Consider the following 19,421-nt stretch of genomic DNA (forward strand, 5'->3'; position numbering starts at 1 on the left):
TTCTTGGTCTGTGATTAACAGGGCGAGTGGACAGAACTCCGGAGAGTGTATGGAGCACCAGAAAACCTGAACCAGGTGAGCCAAAACATTTGCACAATTACATTTGCTTGTATGTTTTGGATTTTTTTTTCTGTAATTTGTTTAAAATATATATATATATATTTAAATGTAGTAAGGAGTAACAGACCAAAAAAGACAAAAGATATTTTAATTGGAACAAGAATCAAGGATGTATTTACAAATGATCAAGAGATAAAAGGTTGTGGTTGTTTGTTGCTTGTGTATGCATGTATGTTTTGTAATTTGTGCTTCGTTTTGTTTTAGTCTATGAAAAAATAAAATAAAATCAAGAAGCAAACAAAAAACATGTAATGATGCAACATTTATACATTTGCAGAACATAAAAAAGCCAAGGCACAAACATTTTACACATCCATCCCACCACTCATCAATCTTCTCCTGTTTAGTCCTTGTCAGGGTCGTGATTGGGTTGTTGTGTCTATCTCCAGCAGTGTATGGGCGAGAGGTGGGGTACACCCTGGACAGGGTGCCAGTCTATCGCAGGGCAACACAGACACACACTCACATCTACGGAGAATTTAGAGAAGCCAATTAACCTAACAGTCATGTTTTTGGACTGTGGGAGGAAGCCAGAGTACCTGGAGAGAACCCACGCATGCTCAGGGAGAACATGCAAACTCCATGCAGAAAGACCCCGGGCCGGGAATCGAACCCAGGACCTTGTTGCTGCCAAGCAACAGTGCTATTTTATACATTCTAAGTGAAAAATAATTTTCATATCCTCAGAATGAGTTAGAAGAAATGCAAAAAAAGTTAGTTACATCGTAAAAAAAGTTTCAATTGTTCACTCCATAAGGTTTTTTTTTTTTTTTTTTACAAGAGAAGGTTTTTCTTGAGCTCTTTTTCTGAATTATCCTGCATGACTGGGTGTTCATTTAATGGCTCTTGTGATCTCATATATCTGAAAAAGCCTTTAATTATCCAGACAATAAAGACAATCCTGCAAGATATTCCGTTGTGACATTCATGAAATAGGCCCAATTTTATCAGACTTGTGTGATCTAGGAAAATTGAATTGGATAGGAGGATTTCTTTTCTGCATCTGTGAAGAAGGTTGGTGATTGGTTGATTGGTTTTCTGAAATAGAAAACAAGGTCTTAGATGCTCGGTAATCTTTTTAAATTTGCCCTGTGGAAAATTCTTCTTTGTTGAATTAAATCCCTCTGTTTCATCTATTTACACGATCATCTAAAGTATCATATTCACTGGTTTGGCTGGCTCTGTTGGAGGCCTAGAAAACCGTAAATTAAGCCTCTCTGAATTTCGCCGTGAACTGCTGTTGTTTCTTGTTCTAGGAACATATATTTTACAACAGATTCCTTATGCTGTTATCTTTAATATATAGTCCAGAAAAAATACCGAAATTTCTATGAAACATACCATACTGTATATAAAAGGAGTAAATTATTATTATCCCTATGAAGATGAGAGTTCTTAATCAAAACTGAAAGAAAATATGTTCAGTATTCTTTTTTTTTTTTAGATAATTCACAAAGAGCTGAAGAAAAGTTATGTTTTTTAAGAAAATGTATGAGTTTAATGGTAATATTAAAAAACTGCATTTGACCAGAGAACATTGATCAAGTATTTAATTATAAACTCTACTTTGTCACTGTTGATCAAAAGTAAGTTAGACAAAGGGTTTAGTATGTTGATGTGACTTTTTCTCCTTCAGAAACCGACAATGAGATCAGCACAGTGTCCAACGAGCCGGAAGTGGAGTACACGGAGGTGGTGCACCCGCGCTCAGCAGACTCAACTAGAAGTAATAAACACAAAGCAAAACACTGCTCTGCATGAACACTCCGCTGGTCTGATTTCTGTCCAGAGGACTTCTCCTACTTTCTAGACAAATCTGATGTCTCTCTTTTTCCGCATCTCCTCATTTGAACCAGTTGTCTCTGCATCAGTCACATTCCTTTATAGTTGATAAGGCCGTCTTCCTGGGAGAGGCCTAATTACGCTTAATTATTACACCTCTATGCCGTTACTGCATGGATAGCTTCTGGGATTTCCAGCCCTGTTTTGCAGTAGCTGTAAACAGGAAGGGTTGAGCTAATTGCAGAGCTGGTCTTGATGTCTGTTTCTACATTTTCATAGCCTTATGCACTAAATCCCATTAGGACTGGAGATGACCGTAACTGTGGTAAAACCACAAATTTTTAAGATGTTGTTAATGGTATTTTAAACAGATAGTATCTGCTGAAGTTTTTTTGTGTGTTGAAAATGTCTATCTTTGTATTTTTCTCTTTTTCATGAACAGATCCTCTTAGAAAAGGCACAGATACAGTTTACACTGAGCTCCAAAACTCTCAAAATGGTGAGTTTCCTTCCATAAAGCTCAAAGTGATTAACTTCCTTTCATAAACACTGTTTTGTAACTTTGGGTTATCCATTTGTTTTGATTGTTACTATTTTGCGGAACATTTTACTTTAAAATAAAAATGTTTGTTTGTCAACCTGACTTTAAACTCAGCAAATTTGATGTAAAAGCTACGTTTCATGATGGGGGGAAATATTAAATGCATTGAATATGTAGAATATGTACATTTTAAGAGAAGGGATTTCATACACTCATCATAGGCTTGATTATCATTGTCATTTTGCACCTTTAAGGATCCATCTAAACGTAATGACCAATGAATTTCAAAAACAAGAATTAGGTGGTCAAGATTTGATTATGTTCCGTATTTTTCCTTGTTTGCTCGATAAAATGGTCACATACACTCAAGCATTAACTATTTAGAGTGTCCCTCCAACTATCTCAGATTTAAATGTTTAACATTTTCAAAAGTGTTATCTTAACTCAGCCTAGTGTGGAAGATTTTAGACCCTTTAAAATTTTAACTCCCTAGGAGTTGAATTAACATTTACCAATTTGCTATGCAGTCCTTTTAACATTGCCTTTCAATTTTTAATTACAAAATATTAGCCTGCTTTATGCAAAACCACTATTGATGCAGGATTAGTTTAGCCTATATTTGACATAAAGTAGTCCAAGTTTCAACCATTATTGCTTGTTCTAATTAAAGCTTGACAGATTGATCTTGCTCTTTATTATTTCATGAAATTTGTGACCATTATCTCAAGAAAACAAACAGTTTCCTTTCTTATGATGCTACCACCACCGTGTTTGACCATTGCTCCAGGGGTTCCTCAGACCTTACTTCTTATCCTTGTGGTCAAAAACCTCAAACTATATATATATATATATATATATATATATATATATATATATATATATATATATATATATATATATATATATATATATATATATATATATATATATATATATATTTTTTTTTTTTTTTTTTTTTTAAGTATGTTTGATATTATTTTTTGCTTTTTGTAGATTAGATCACATTTTGCATAAGTCAACTTTTTGATTTTTCAATTTTAAGTTAAGAGAAATTGCTGAAAAGAATCACTTAAGGCTCAAAACGGATATGCTATTTAATCTTGTTATATCACCTTGAAGCTTAATTCTTCTCATTAACAAAGAAATACATAAATGGTTTCAAAATTTGAGCTTCTTTGAACTCTATTAAACTCATTTTGGAGTCAAAGGAGTAAACAACAGCAGTCTCATCCTGTTACTGCAGTCAGGAACTTCCTGTCATTATACAAACAAACAGAAGCTGGACGTATCTATCATGTACTCCATCAGAGAGCTAATGTTTCCAGTTCAAAAACGACTGAGTTTTTTACGGAAGCGTTTTTCAGGCATAATGTAAATACTGAGTCAGATTAGAGGTATTAGACAGATTTTTGGGGACTGAGATCTCTACAGAGGTGGTTCTCATTGTTCAAAATGACTAATACACTGTTGTGAGGTCAGTCAGGGAGTGAGCAGGTTCTTACATGTTTAACTGGTGATGCTTTTTCCTGCAGGTGCTGCTGACTATCATGACTTTGTGAGTAATCTTGTGCTCCCACACTTCAAAGTTGTATAAACCCCTCATTCATTTTAACTGTGATGTGAGAGTCACGTTATCAGAATGTTGGCTTTATTTCCTGTTAGTGGATGACATCATCACGTTTTGGCAGAATTACGTGTCAAAATATTTGTAAAACCCAGAAAAATTCCTGAGCCACCCTAAAGTCGATCTGTGTCTAATAAGAAGGTTTTCTTGTAGTATTTTAAAGTTTTTCTCATGTTTACAGAAGGTCATTCAATTTCTTTTTTTCTTAAACCACTTCATCAACACTTTATATAAATTTATATTTAAATATAACAGAAAATTATATAAAAAAAAAAAAAGAAATATAGGCACATGAAGAAGATTTGAAAGTGGACAGCAGAATTTGTGAGATTTAGCTCATCCTAAGGTGATTTGCAGGCAGTTTTTTAATCATATTTTTGATTTTCTTTTATTATTCAGCTTTATATTGTGTGTATATATATATATATATATATATATATATATATATATATATATATATATATATATATATATATATATATATATATATATATATATATACACTATATTGCCAAAAGTATTTGCTCACCTGCCTTGACTCACATATGAGCTTAAGTGACATCCCGTTCCTAATCCATAGGGTTCAATATGACGTTGGTCCACCCTTTGCAGCTAGAACAGCTTCAACTCTTCTGGGAAGGCTGTCCACAAGGTTTAGGAGTGTGTTTATGGGAATTTTTGACCATTCTTCCAGAAGCGCATTTGTGATGTCGCACACTGATGTTGGACGAGAAGGCCTGGCTCTCAGTCTCCGCTCTAATTCATCCCAAAGGTGTTCTATCGGGTTGAGGTCAGGACTCTGTGCAGGCCAGTCAAGTTCATCCACACCAGACTCTGTCATCCATGTCTTTATGGACCTTGCTTTGTGCACTGGTGCACAGTCATGTTGGAAGAGGAAGGGGCCAGCTCCAAACTGTTCCCACAAAGTTGGGAGCATGGAATTGTCCAAAATGTCTTGGTATGCTGAAGCATTCAGAGTTCCTTTCACTGGAACTAAGGGGCCAAGCCCAGCTCCTGAAAAACAACCCCACACCATAATCCCCCCTCCACCAAACTTTACACTTGGCACAATGCAGTCAGACAAGTACCGTTCTCCTGGCAACCGCCAAACCCAGACCCGTCCATCAGATTGCCAGATGGAGAAGCGCGATTCGTCACTCCAGAGAACGCGTCTCCACTGCTCTAGAGTCCAGTGGCGGCGTGCTTTACACCACCGCATCCGACGCTTTGCATTGCACTTGGTGATGTATGGCTTGGATGCAGCTGCTCGACCATGGAAACCCATTCCATGAAGCTCTCTGCGCACTGTTCTTGAGCTAATCTGAAGGCCACATGAAGTTTGGAGGTCTGTAGTGATTGACTCTGCAGAAAGTTGGCGACCTCTTCGCACTATGCGCGTCAGCATCCGCTGACCCCGCTCCGTCAGTTTACGTGGCTTACCACTTCGTGGCTGAGTTGCTGTCGTTCCCAAACACTTCCATTTTCTTATAATACAGCTGACAGTTGACTGTGGAATATTTAGGAGCGAGGAAATTTCACGACTGGATTTGTTGCACAGGTGGCATCCTATCACAGTTCCACGCTGGAATTCACTGAGCTCCTGAGAGCGACCCATTCTTTCACAAATGTTTGTAAAAACAGTCTGCATGCCTAGGTGCTTGAATTTATACACCTGTGGCCATGGAAGTGATTGGAACACCTGATTCCAATAATTTGGATGGGTGAGCAAATACTTTTGGCAATATAGTGTATATATATATGCATTTATTTTTTATTGAACTGCATAATTATTTAACCACAGCTCCTAACTTAATTAGTAGTATTTTTAGAAGTTAAAATTCAGTTAAGCATTTATCTGGGTTTATGTTTATCTAAATAACTCACTAAGTTATATGCTAAACCCAACATTGATTCAAAGAGGTGTCATTTATATTTAGTAAAATGTTTAGATATATCTTTAATATCAACTTTTGATTAGAACTTTCAACCTCTAGATCAACACTGAGGCCGATTCTTTTGTATCTTTTCTTTAGTTAAATTTCTTACCAGTACTCACTAAGAATAATGTTTTGCAGCACCAGTTTAATTCTCAAAGATTTTCTCGGTTTTCTGCTGTATAATACACACAAACCTTGATAAAACTCAGATTTCAGATTTTTTTTTCAGCCACCTCCAGCATTCACTCCCTGCAGGCCTGAAACACTGATAGGGAAAAACTGTTGTCAAAGTTTCCAGAAATGAACAAAGGCATTTGGGGCCAAAGCTTCCTTTCCTATCAGCTGCTTAGATCATCACTTTGCTCCAATTAAACTGGCTCCACACCCATCCCAACCGGCATACTGCCGTAGTCTGCCTTAATCACTGCAGAGGCTGACTATCCCACTTGTTCCTACATGGGAACTGAAAATGATCCACTGCACATTTGATTTGGTCTATATTCACTTCTTTTTCGTTAATGATGCTGTTTGGTTTGGTTTGATAGTTGAGTTACATAGTGCTTTACACGTGTATAAAGTAGTTTTTAACCTTTGGTTTTAGACAGAACAATGAAGTACTAAAAAAGAAAAAACTTTATAAAAGTAAAAATACCTTAGCAGAAATTAGTGTGGAAAGGCTAAAAGTAAAAGTTAAAAAAAAATTATGGAATAATTAGGAAAGTTAGTAGTCTAATTAGTATTTTGGTTCATTAAAAGGAGCTAAACCTATGAATAATTATGATAATGATGTCATTTATTACTGTCATGCAAAAGGGGCAGAAATGTATTGTTCTTCTCTAATGTTTGCTTTTATTTTAAATGAATGAAATAAGTTTAAAAACAAAAAAAGAAGAAAGACCAACAAAATTATTTTTTGTCAGTCCCCTTACTTTGCTTGGATAAAAAACCTTAAAAAAACATGTTATTCCAACTGTGGTGACCATAGGAACTCAGAAAGAAAAACCCAAACTCCATCATGTAGCATATATCCATGTCTGCAGCCTGCATAGAAAACATAAAGTGCATCCTATAAGAATATAGTGAAAAGCTTTCAGTGTGTCTCAGAGAAGTAGTAACACCTGTACAAGTAATCTCTACACCTTAGCACTGACAATGGATAAAAGTCTATATGCTTGAGGAAAATATTTAAATGAAATGAGGCGCTATAATTAATACTGATTCCACATGAATAAATCCTTTCAGATTTAATTGGGTCATATTTTGATTTATTTAAAGTAACCCAAGTGCACAATTAGTATTATTATTATTTATTCTTACTTTTTTATTTTTTTGCAAAGAAAAAAAAGCAAAAGTCTAGCTTTGTAAAGGTACTCATAAAAAATTACAGACCTTTTAAAACAGGACAAATTGTGTAATAAATTTAAATGTACCTTGTTTCTATAAACTTCCAGTCTATAGCTCATGTTGGTCATGATGTCACTTTGAGTATCAGCATAGATGTGTGCTTCGAAGAGATCAGAAAACTTATATTTCATCTAACTGACTTTGCCTTTTGTGTCTGCAGGACTCAGTAAGGTATGTTGATCACAATGGAGAACAACAAACTGGATTCAATTGTCACAATAGTGAAGCCAAAAACTACTCAGACCTGCCAACACCTGTGGATTAGCAAGGAGGGCTGTCTTCTCTCATCTTAAACGCTGTAATCTTTCATTTCTCTCTAATGCTTTCTATCATCACTTTACTGTCACTTTCAAGTACTTTTGCACTTCTTTTTTCAAACAATGGACCGCAAATTGCTGTATTTATTTTTCACTTTAATAAAAACCTTTGAAACAAAACACAACATTTGCAGGTGTCATTTCCAGTTGATACTAAAGTTTTTAAAAGACTAAAATATTGATAGCAAAAATATTGGATAATTCCACAAGTACATGACAATGGAAAGGTTTTGTAAAGATTTCATCTGCTGTGCCTTTTTACTTAAGTTCAGGAAATACATTTCTTATATTTGGCAGCGATTTTTGTTTTAGAATGACCGTTTGTATCTGTTAGAAAATATCCAAACAGCCTTGGTTTTAAGTAAAGATATAACTGCCTTTTAAAATAAAGAAATAACCATGATCAGGTACATTCACGACCCAAAACCAGGTGGGTCAAATTTTTTCACAGCTATTGTTATTAATGCATTGGTGTAAGAAATGATTATACACAACATGCTAATGAAAGTAAAGCAAAGAATAACTAAAACTATGTTTAACAGATGTACTGCAATGCATCCCCCCCAAAAAAACTAAGAATCTTAAATTTGCATTTTGAAGTGAAGGTGGGGCTGAACAGCAACAGCAGCACATCCATGCGGGAAGGGATGGAGAGGACTGAGCCAGTGAGCAAGTCAGACACACATTGCTGGAAGGCCCACCACCCATCTATCCTGATTATAAGGCCAGAGACAGTGATAGCTATATGTATCATAAACCAGTTTAAGCCAAATGCCCAAACATCTTTACCAACTGATTTTCTGCATACATTATTTTCATTGAAGTGAAAAGCCAAAGCTTATCTAGTTGCTGTATAAACAGGATGTATTGATGTAGGGTTGCAGCAAGAGTTCAAAGTCTCTTGATAAGGTTGAAGTGTGAAATATTGGTACAGATCTAACAGTAGATGTAACTGAAAAAAATTAGGGTTTATTTCAAGATTTCAGGGACGGCTGTTACTTTATATTGTATCTAGTTACTAGTAACTTGTTACTATGTATAACAAGTAAAAAAAAAAAAAAAAAAAAAAAATATATATATATATATATATATATATATATATATATATATATATATATATATATATATATATATATATATATATATATACAATTTATGTAGTCTGACCAGTTGTCAAGTGTTAAAATTTGTTTGATGATCTTTAAGAAAAGAAGAAATCTGTAAGTGGAGAGCTACTCACACTCATAACCATTACCATGTGCATACCTTGCCCTAACGTTTACCTAAACTCAATTTAAAACTTATTCCTAAACCCAGCAGTTATTAAAAAAAAAAGTTAGGAGAAGCAAAAAGTTGTTCCCGTGGTACAAGCTGTCCTGAAACAGTCACACTGAGGGACAAAAATACTTTAGTTAGACGCAGCAGAGCTTCTGGTCATTTACCAAAAGAGGGCCCCATTACACTAGAAATCAGCCTGCAGGAGCATTTCTCTGCTCTCACTTTGATGCAGCCTGTGCTCCTGTAGGACTTTGTGGCAGAACAATTTATTATGCGCGAATGACATCTACATTTAAGATGATTTAATTAGAAGAGATCATCACTAGTTCCAGGTAAAACAAACAACTCAAAGCTAAAGAAAGCATCATGTGAAGAGGGCAAACCTATTTCATTGTGATGGATTTCTGTTCTGCATAAGTGTTTATAAACGGTCTAACTACTGTATCTGATTTTTATTTTACCTCCTTCTAAATTAATTTTAGGTTTTGTTCCCTTTTAACACCCAGCAAATTTTTTTGGATTTATTTTCCATATAATATTTTCCTTTGATTAAAATTTTCTATGATTTTTACCCTCCTCTATTACTAACCCTCAGTTCTGAACCGGTTACACTACAGTATGTGAATCATATGATATGTTTATGGATCTTGTTGCACTTTTCTCAGCTGTTAGTTTTTAAAAAACACAACAGATTTCAGTTCACAGTTACTGCCTGATGTATTTTATTTCGGCTGAAATCATCATCATGATCTTAGGTGTTTAATGAAGAAGTTTCTGAAGAGCTTTTTTCAGGCTGCTCATAATACAGACGCATGGTGTAAAAGAAAAGGAAACGAGTCCCTCAGAGGCTGAAAGCTGGTGGACAGGTTTAAAAGAGGAATGAGTGACTGAAATTCAAAACAACAGAAGTATAACTCAACACTGCATCAGCATACTGTTTGGAGGGGAAATACTATAATAATTATTAAGGGCGACAGGCGTCGGATGTAGGAGTTTGCCCTGAAATCAAAGGATTGAAGGTTCAAGCCCCGACTCCGACTTTCAGTGTCGTTGTGTCCTTGGGCAAGACACTTCACCTGCATTGTCTACTGATGGTGGTCAGAGGGCCCGGTGGCGCCAGTGTACGGCAGCCTCGCTTCTGTCAGTGAGCCCCAGGGCAGCTGTGGCTACAATGTAGCTTGCCACCATCAGTGTGTGAGTGTGTGTGTGTGAATGGGTGAATGAATGTAGTGTAAAGCGCTTTGGTCAAGTCTCCTGACTTGAAAAAAAGCGCTATATAAGTACATGCAATTTACCGTTTACTATAATAATTATCATCATTAGAAATGTCTTTACCCCATTAGAAGTGCTTCTTTCTACATCCAACATGACACTGGCTGTGTATTCAAGGTCAATTTAGCTGTGATGTTGTATGAAGTAATATATCTGGGAAAAAAATCACTTTTTATTTCCTTTCAGACCCGCAGAAGGGTCCGAACTTTTTTTTGTTTTTACATCCCCACCGTATATTGGAAAAATACTGAGAAAAATAACAACAGCACAGCCTTCCAGATGCAGAGGTCTAAACCAGAATGTCTGTCTATCTATGAGTTCTGGTGTATGCTTTCATTACAACTCTCATTGAAACGTGTCTCTGTGGTAACCTAAAATATGGCAGGGTAAACGGCTGAAACCTTTACTCAAGACATTTTGGTGAGGATGTGGAATAAATAGAGGAAGACGTTATTGTGTCACTGCTGTTTTTACCGATCTAAGATGAGGCCCACAGATACGCAATAATCAATGTGCAATGCAGCTTTGACCCTGGAGGAAATGTCAGTGGAGCTGACTCATACTGTTTACAACATATAATAAGTGAATTATCCTAAAGTGAATGTAAACCAGTCATCAATTTGGAATCAGCATCAGTATCTGTACAGTTTATTAAACAACCTGCGTCATTTCCACAGAACCGAGCGTCCTCTGATAAATTCAAGGACTCGAGGGGTTAGTGATGGCAGCAATGGCATGGCAACTGTACTTTGAGTCAACTAATACATGTGAGAAAGTAAATTCTTCTCTTCTTCACCATCTGAATCTGCTATAATCTTTATTAAAGCCCAAGAAAGTTTTAAAAAGAAAGGGTAGAATATAAAAGAAAATCAGTCCTCATTTTAATAATTTCCTGTCATGTTAAAAACAGTCTAATTTCTTTTGATGCAACTTTTTACTCAAACTAAATTATATCTCATTTACATACTGTTGAAAGATAAAACATCAGCTTGAAAAGTGCACTGAATAAGTTGGTCACAGATTTTTGTGACACATATGATAAACTTTTTCTCAGCTTTTTCACCATATCATTTAACAAATGCTCTCAATTGCAAAGAAAAAAAAATATTTCAGCAAAAATTATAATACCAGTCTTTTAATTATATCATATGCATATCTCTCCACAAGGTGTCAAATGACCTAAATTGCATGCATTTTAAAATAGATGTCAAAATATAAAAATACAAAAAATAAGCAAAAATAAGACAATCAGCCAGTTTCATAGCATGCTCTGAACCAAGCTGGACTTGATGTTATTGCTACATGTTATATTTATAAAAACAATGAATCAAACAGTAGTTAATATATTTCATAAGTACTCTTCATTTTTTTTTTTTTTTTTTTATATATAAATTATCTTCTGAAAGTGTCTTATTTTCCTGTGGTTGCTTAGTTTATTTCTGAGTGTTTCTGTCAGGGTATTCAAAATGCATTGTGAGCCGATTGTTTCAACTGAATTTTTTTTATAGTTCCATGAAGACATTAAAGATTCTAGATAGAAGAAGGCAGAAATTGAGTTGAAAGAAAGTTCAAGAGGAAATACAAACACAAAAAACTTGGTATTGAACATATTTTCTCAATATTAAATAAGTTGCAGTGCCTCATCCAGGAGGAGCATGTCTTTCAACTTAATGACTGGATGCAATCAACTGGTTTTCCTTGAAATAAACTCTTATCAAATCAGACTGTATTATCTCTGTAAACTGCCTTGAGATGACATGTTTTGAATTTGCACTATATTAAAAAACTGAATCGAATTCTTTGATATTCCTTGATGATGTTTTTTTTGTATTGGCTCAATTATCTAAACCATACCCTACACTTTTTGGATGCTTTATTGAGGTTTGTGGTTCTGCTGCACTCTTGGTAGTTATGTGTCCAACCAATCCTAAGTAGTATAAAATATTTGATAGCCAAGGTCATGACTGGAACCAACAACCCTTTGGCTGACAGGCAAACTCCTGCATCCGACACCACTGATGACACTTCTTACATTTCCTGGTATTTAATACTACTTAATACTCATGATACAGCCAAGATTAACACAAGATTTGTATGCGGTAAATGTACACATCTTTGTAATTTTTCTCTGGGTCTAAACTATTACATACTGCACTTGACTACAACCAAACTGCAACTAAACAGTAAACCACCAGTTACCAGTTTAATTGGTTGATCTGAAACCAACAGCTTGGACAGTTTCTGACCAATATGCTGGTTAATCTAACTAAAATTGGTTTAACCAACTAGACTGGTTGTTTTTCCAATCAATGAGCTTTTTAGAGTGTAGGTGAGGAATATTTTCCTAGCTTGGCCAACCCAGATTGACTTACGCCTCATGTGAGTTGATCTGGCTGTCCAGACTTACTCTTCCAGTATTGATATTAGAGTCGCCTCTAACGAGTGTGGGGCCTTAACATTGTTCTGTATTTATCTCCACTTTCCCATCAATTCTGCAAAGCGTCCTTGTCCCAGTGAAGGAAAAGCATTCCTAGAGCATGATGCTTCCACAGCCATTCTTCAGTGTGGGGATTTTGTGTGTCTTGTGCACAGCATTATTTTTACATACAGGAAATCATAGTTAAGTTTACCTGTATTTTTGGTAAGGCTTTTGAAAGTAGCTGGTTTAACTTTTTTTTAAAGCTGAAACGAAGAGCTGTTGTTGCAAAACAAAATTATTTTTAATAGTTCCTCAAACGGATAAACATTGTTTAAAGAAAATGTGAGAGATTCCAAATTAATAAAATATTCTACGTTGTTTTTATATCATACAATTTATAAAGTAACACTTTTTTAAGTTTGGAGGAATTTAGGAAAAAAAAAACATAGTTCCTTGGATCCGATCCAACCACTTCTGAAAGTGACTGAACTGATCCATCCAGTTGGTTCTCTGAGCTCAATGCTATGACTAGTGGACTAAAGTTCACAGCAGTTGATTCATATCTGAACAGATAGGCAGTCATTGTCCTATGGCCTTGATGCAAAAACAAAATGAAGTAAACAATGAAACACAGAGCTGCTTGTTCTGCATGTTCATACTGAATCTCATGTCCAATGCTCAAGATCCAGGTAAAACCAAACGAATTGTCTGGATGTGAATTTATGCCAGAAAGCTGCAGAATCCTGATTGCCTTCTCTTCTGCAGGTTATTCTGATATCAGCTTCTCCTATTTTACAAGTTATCTCTAACTAGAGGGTTGTGTCACAGTCATGGGCACTGATTGTTGATGACCTTCTTAATGTAACTTGATAAAATGTTCAGAGACTGTCTGATTTTAGCCTATGACTGCCACAGGCTTCTAAAGGGGTGTTAAGTCTTTACAATCTTCTGTTTTATTTTTTATAGCAGTGGCCTGTAAGAAGATAATTATTTCTGTTTTTTTGTTTGTTATTTGAATCCTCAATGTCAGCAATGAAGAAAAGATATAAGCTACTGTGCCAGAAATGTATGCATTTAAAAGCAGGATATTTCAAAGGTTTAGCAGATGCATACAAAAAAAAACATGTAAAAAGTACCTAAAAAAAAAACAACCAGTATTAGCATCTTTCTGCTTCAATAGGAGAGGAAAGTCACACTGAGCTGAAAGAATCCCAGAATCACAAACCATAGTAGGATATCAACACCTGAAAAATCCAGATGTACAATGGATTACTTTGGGAGCTCTAAATTAAGGCCATACAATCACTATAGATTTTAGTGCCTCTTTTTCCTCTCAGCCTCCAGCTAAAGATGGCTGCTCACACAGAGTCGAGTTTTTTGTTTTTTAAGATAGTGAATCCCTTTGTGACATTTTTTCAGGAAGATAACTGCAAAATCAATGACTATTGACTGTATTGTAACTTTAATTTTGAACACATTACTTTGCATGACCTTGAATCTATCTGATTCTAAAGCAGTAGAATGAATTAGACTGATTTACATTGTTCTGTATTCTACATAACTGGATGAATTAGCTCAGTTTGTCTGGATGAGTTGCTGTGAATTGCACAAACAAAAAAAAGCTTTAAATGAAATTTCCTGTGTTGATGGTAACTATTAAATTGATTAGGTATTGATCACACTATAAACTAAACTGGATTCTGGATTATGTGTGTGCAGTGCTTGTAAACATTAGCAAACATTTTTAAATTAAATATAGTAATAATTTGCAAACAGAGGAAAATAATATTCCAAATGAAGTATGAAGTTTTCAATATTCCTCATGTCTGATGTGTTTTTTTATTGTACAGCAAATAGATGGCAACACCAGAAATAAGTTTAGATACTGAACTCTGTTCCGGCCGATGTTCCAGACACAGAAAGGTATTGACTCTTTAAAAGAAGCAGGTTTTTTTCCCTTGAAGCAATGAAGGACTCTGAACTCTGATTTCAGATGTGATTCTGAGAAAATACAACAAAACTTATCTCAAAAAGAGTCATTTTTGCTGGGATGTATTTTGAACTTTGGAAACTGACTAAAATTTACGTTTCTCAGCAGTTTTATGCTACTGCTCACAATTCTACCTGCTAAAAAAACAAGCTGATCTTAATATAACCTTGAAACCTCTGTGGTTATTACTTTTCTCTGACAAGGTTTAACATTCTTCTGACAGGATGAAATAAAAAATAAAAGAAATCTGGGAATGTAAGGTATAATGAAGATGATCTTGTAATTGTAAACAACAGCACTTCATAGTTTACTGCCATAGAATTCAGTTTCCATGCAACACTGAGTCAGCTGTATGTTTACAATTGACTCTATCGAGACTGTTTATATGCCTGTGATCATTATATAGAGATTTACCCACATCACACTCATCATGGGAACCAGGATCACATTAGTTAAGAATGTGTTTGAACCATCCTCTCCAGGGTGGCAGAATTATATCAAATATGTACATACAGTTTCATTAGTATTTGAATATAAATGTTTTTAGCAAGTTATGGAAAAACTAAATGCTATAAAGGATCCACCTTGTATACATTCATTTGTGTACAAAGCAAAAGTTCAGGACTTGCTTTTTCTTAGTTATGCAAACTATGGCATATTTGTGAGCTGGAAAGGTTTTAAAAGGTTTTTATTACAACCCAAATTGAAACGGCTGGCATGCATGTATACACAGTACCCTTGAGTCATCATTTTTATAACCCCTGTTCATTGTAATTGTAGTTGCAAGCCTTTGGAGTATTACTCTAACAGCTTTGCACCTCTAGAGATAATGCTGTATTTATACTGAGATTAAGTTACAGACAAGAGGACCCTGTTTACTGTGACCTTTGGAGACAGTTGGTAGAGCTCTTAATTTAAGGAGGGGAGCAGAACCCAGATGTACGCAGCACTGGTAAACATTTTTAAAAACCATATGTTAACTTTCCTTCACCTTAGAGTTATGCACTATGTTGTGTTGTTCTGTCCAATAACCACAAATATAATATGGTAAATTTGTAAGTGTAATGTGATAAAATAAATGAAATGCATTGATGTTTGTGGCTGTCAAATGCATTAATACTTTTCAAAGCTGTTAATCTTTCATTATAACTATTAAACTTGAACAATGAATCAGTGTTGTGTATGTATACATTGGAAATCTATATTTTTTCACATCGGTTAATTGAATCTGTGAAAAATGTCAAAGATTATTCAGCAAAGCTTTTTATACATAAAACTGTAAAGCCGTCTACATGTATGGAGAGCCGTTTGGGACAAAACAGAATAAGAGGCTTAGGTCCTTCAGTGTTTACTGCAAGATGCATATCTTCTATAAGTTCCTTTTGGTGATCTGTTCTGTCATCATCTGCTGATGTAACAGCATCAGAGCAAATGACTTAAAGAAGCACAACAAGCTGGTAAAGAAGATGGCCTTATTCTGGGAACTCCTCTAGAACCTCTGGAGAATATTTCACAAAGAAGTGTTCTTTATAAAATAAAGAACATCGTAGACAACAGTGACCATCCTCTTCATCAGACCATCATACAAACAAAGTTTCTTCAGTTGTAAGACACACCGCTACAGGAAATCCACCATGTCCAGTTACATTTATCTTTCCCTTTCGTATTAATAAAGCATTTTTGAATTTAACTGATCGGGATTCATTACAACAGTAAATTAATTACCAGATAGATTAGCTAACATGATTGCATACAGAAGATAATCAGCTTAGGGGGTGTTGAGAAGTTATTTTCCTATTTATTAGTAAGGACCTTTGTAGACACTGCCTCTGTGCTATAGATTTTAGCCCAGTCAATTCTTCCTTTTGAGAACACCCTCCGTACTGTGCAAAGTTTTGGCTTAAAGGTCTTTGGGAATTCCTGTCATGGTGCTAAACAATATTTAGTCATTTAAATAGTGATACATTAAAATTCCATTGAATTGTTGTATTACAGTAAAATACTTTTAAAAGTGAAACTCATATAATGATATTAATCAGATATTTATTTGAATTTCAGTTAATTTTCTTAAAATAAAGTTGATAGCATGTGTAACTTCTCAGTAGTCCAGGTTAGGGTTTGAGTCTAGTGCGAGCTCTGGTGGGGGCCAACAGAATTGACAAAAACTGGTGGATGGGTGTTGAAACATCTTCAGAAAACTCAGCAAAATTCTGGTTTCCTTAAAATTTCACTTAAATTTTGTGATTATGATAAAAAAAAAAAATTGTATTCATAGTAGTGGTTTACTTCTACTCCGAATAAAAGAATATTACATGATGCCAGCTCTAAAGATATATTTTCAGTAATAAACGGTCATGCCCCAAACAGTCATAGGAGAGTTGGCTGTTCAATGTTGATTTCAAGCAAACTGATCAAATATTAATTAAATGAAAAATCTGTGGTAGGACAAGATGCAAAGGTGATAAAAGCTGCCTTGAGAGTATTATTACGTAAGAAAAAGGCATTTGGGTGAGCTTTAAAGTTGAATGAAAAAACAAGAGCCACAGATAAGTTCTCCACAGGGACCTGCGCATTTTTAAATTACCTATAGCTGCTGTAATGACCACAGCATCACTGCGCTGGAGTGGACCAAACAACAAACTAACCTGACCTAGACACCACAAAGAATCATTGTCATATTGTAGAGGAAGATGAAAGATACCAGACCCAGTTAGGCAAACAAACTGATGGTCTATTACCAGTCATTTACATTTAATTGAAAAAAGAGATAAATGGGTCTCATATGAGAATATCCACAGGTTATAAAACTGTCCCATGTTAACTACATTTATAGCACTGATGAAAGACCTTTTTAGTAAAAAAAATAAAAAGTTGCCCATGTGTTATAGATGTGTTGAGCAGTGAGGAGCAATTTTAGAAATGTTCTCTCCACACCTTGCTGAGAGCTAGATGGGGCCTTGGTTTGTTATGCTGACATGAAATTTTTTAAATCAGCTGTGTGGACTAAGAACCCGAAAAGACCTCTGAAAAAACAAATCTATATAAACCCTATATGCAGAGGCCAATTCAGCAGTTGTTTACCATGATTGTGTTGGCCAAACATTGGTCACAAATTTACAGTTTTTTGGGAATTTTTGGGAATGCCAATGGCTGTAATCATCCAAATCAATGAAATAAAACCTAAACATATAATTATGTGCAATCTTGTTTTGACTTCATTTAACTTTTTAAGATGCATGCATAATAATAATAAATTTTATTTGTAATGCACTTTGCATTTTTAGATAATATCACAGTGCTACAGTTATTCAGTTAAATAACATACTGCTGTCATTTTGCACATCCCTGATGTTGCTGCTATTTTCAATTGTCCATTACAATGGACAATTGAATGTGGACAATGTCCACAGCTGTATATTGATTATTTATTCTCCAGGTGTACAGTATTTATATTGTTAAAAAAATTACAGTACAGTAATTTATTTTATTTCTTTTTTAACTCTTCACTATTATGTCTTTTATTGCTTTGGGTCATCTCTTGAACAGGCTATTTATGCCCTACAGAAAGTATTTGTTGCTGTACAGTATTCATTTATTAATCTTAAATTATTTCTTAAGTTAATGTGGTTTTCAAATCATAAGAATGTGCCTCAAACCCTGTCAGTAGTATCAACTCTGGAGGGGGGTGTCATTGAGGTGGTATATAAATATAAATACCTTGGAATTGGAATTCATGACTCCCTCACCTTCAAACCTTTTATTTATAAACTTGTGAAGAAATTAAAAGTTAAACTGGGATTCTTCTTTCGTAATAAGACATGTTTTCCTTTGGGACTAAAAAAGCACCTTGTCTCTACTACGTTTTTATCGGTCTTAGATTATGGTGTCCTTTTTTATAAGAATGTTACTTCTTCATGTCTTCAAATGTTGGAATCTGTTTACCATACTTCATTAAGGTTCATCATAAACTGTAGAGCCATGACATCACTGTGACCTGTATGCTCAGGTGGGATGGCCTTCCCTCTCTATGAGAAGGCAGTGTCATTAGTACACTTTAACTTCCAAGGCCCTTCCTGGATTACTGCCCTCTTACATATTTATCTTACTTACACAGAAAAGCATGGCTTCTTATGCCCTGAGATCCAACAATCAGCTGTTGCTCACTGTTCCTTTTGCCCGCACAGAAGTAGGGAAGAAAGCTTTTAGCTACGCAGCTCCTTATGCATGGAATCTTTTTCAAAGAAACTGGAAGTTGACTGAGTTTTTTATCTTTAAATGTTTTTAAGTTGAAAGTGAAAGGATTTGAAGCAGCCTCAAAAATCTGTAATTGTTTTACCGTACTTGAAAGGTTGATATGTAATTTAATTGAATGTATCTCTGTTTATTATGTAACTTTGCTGCCTCTTGGCCAGGACTCTCTTGAAAAAGAGGTTTTTAATCTCAATGGGATTTTTTTCCCCTGGTTAAATAAAGGTTTGATTAAAAAAAAAAAAAAAATGTCACCTATATACACTCTTCTAAGGTCCACATTTGCGTGACAATTTCCTATAATCCTTTTGCTGCTGTAAGACCAGAATTTCCCCGTTGTGGGAGAATAAAGAGATTTTCTGTTCTATTTTATTTTATTCTGTTCTATTCATGGGCGGTTCTAGACAGGGGCCAATGTCCCTGTAGATCATGTCTCGGCCCCTGTTATGGCCCCTGTAGTGAAGACATAATACTCAAAGAAATTCTAAT

The 19,421-nt window shown here is 35.1% G+C and overlaps 1 protein-coding gene across 4 annotated transcripts in view; it reads left to right on the forward strand.

The window, feature by feature from the left end:
* si:dkey-237i9.8 (platelet endothelial cell adhesion molecule) overlaps window positions 1-7,839 on the forward strand; it is a 30,985-nt gene extending 23,146 nt beyond the window's left edge. For 2 of the 4 annotated variants that reach the window (XM_038278950.1, XM_038278951.1), the window contains 5 exons: window positions 22-75; window positions 1,757-1,846; window positions 2,345-2,401; window positions 3,976-3,998; window positions 7,569-7,839. In XM_038278950.1, the coding sequence (XP_038134878.1) occupies window positions 22-75; window positions 1,757-1,846; window positions 2,345-2,401; window positions 3,976-3,998; window positions 7,569-7,673 (329 nt within the window). In that variant the 3' untranslated portion in view covers window positions 7,674-7,839. Of the gene's footprint in view, window positions 1-21; window positions 76-1,756; window positions 1,847-2,344; window positions 2,402-3,975; window positions 3,999-7,568 lie in introns of those variants that run through there. The other 2 variants (XR_005280212.1, XM_038278954.1) reach the window with 2 other exon arrangements.
* The last annotated feature ends 11,582 nt before the right edge of the window (window positions 7,840-19,421 follow it).

The sequence above is a fragment of the Cyprinodon tularosa genome, unplaced genomic scaffold (genome assembly GCF_016077235.1).
Source record: "Cyprinodon tularosa strain WSP-4 unplaced genomic scaffold, ASM1607723v1 ctg146, whole genome shotgun sequence".
Lineage (NCBI taxonomy): Eukaryota > Metazoa > Chordata > Actinopteri > Cyprinodontiformes > Cyprinodontidae > Cyprinodon > Cyprinodon tularosa.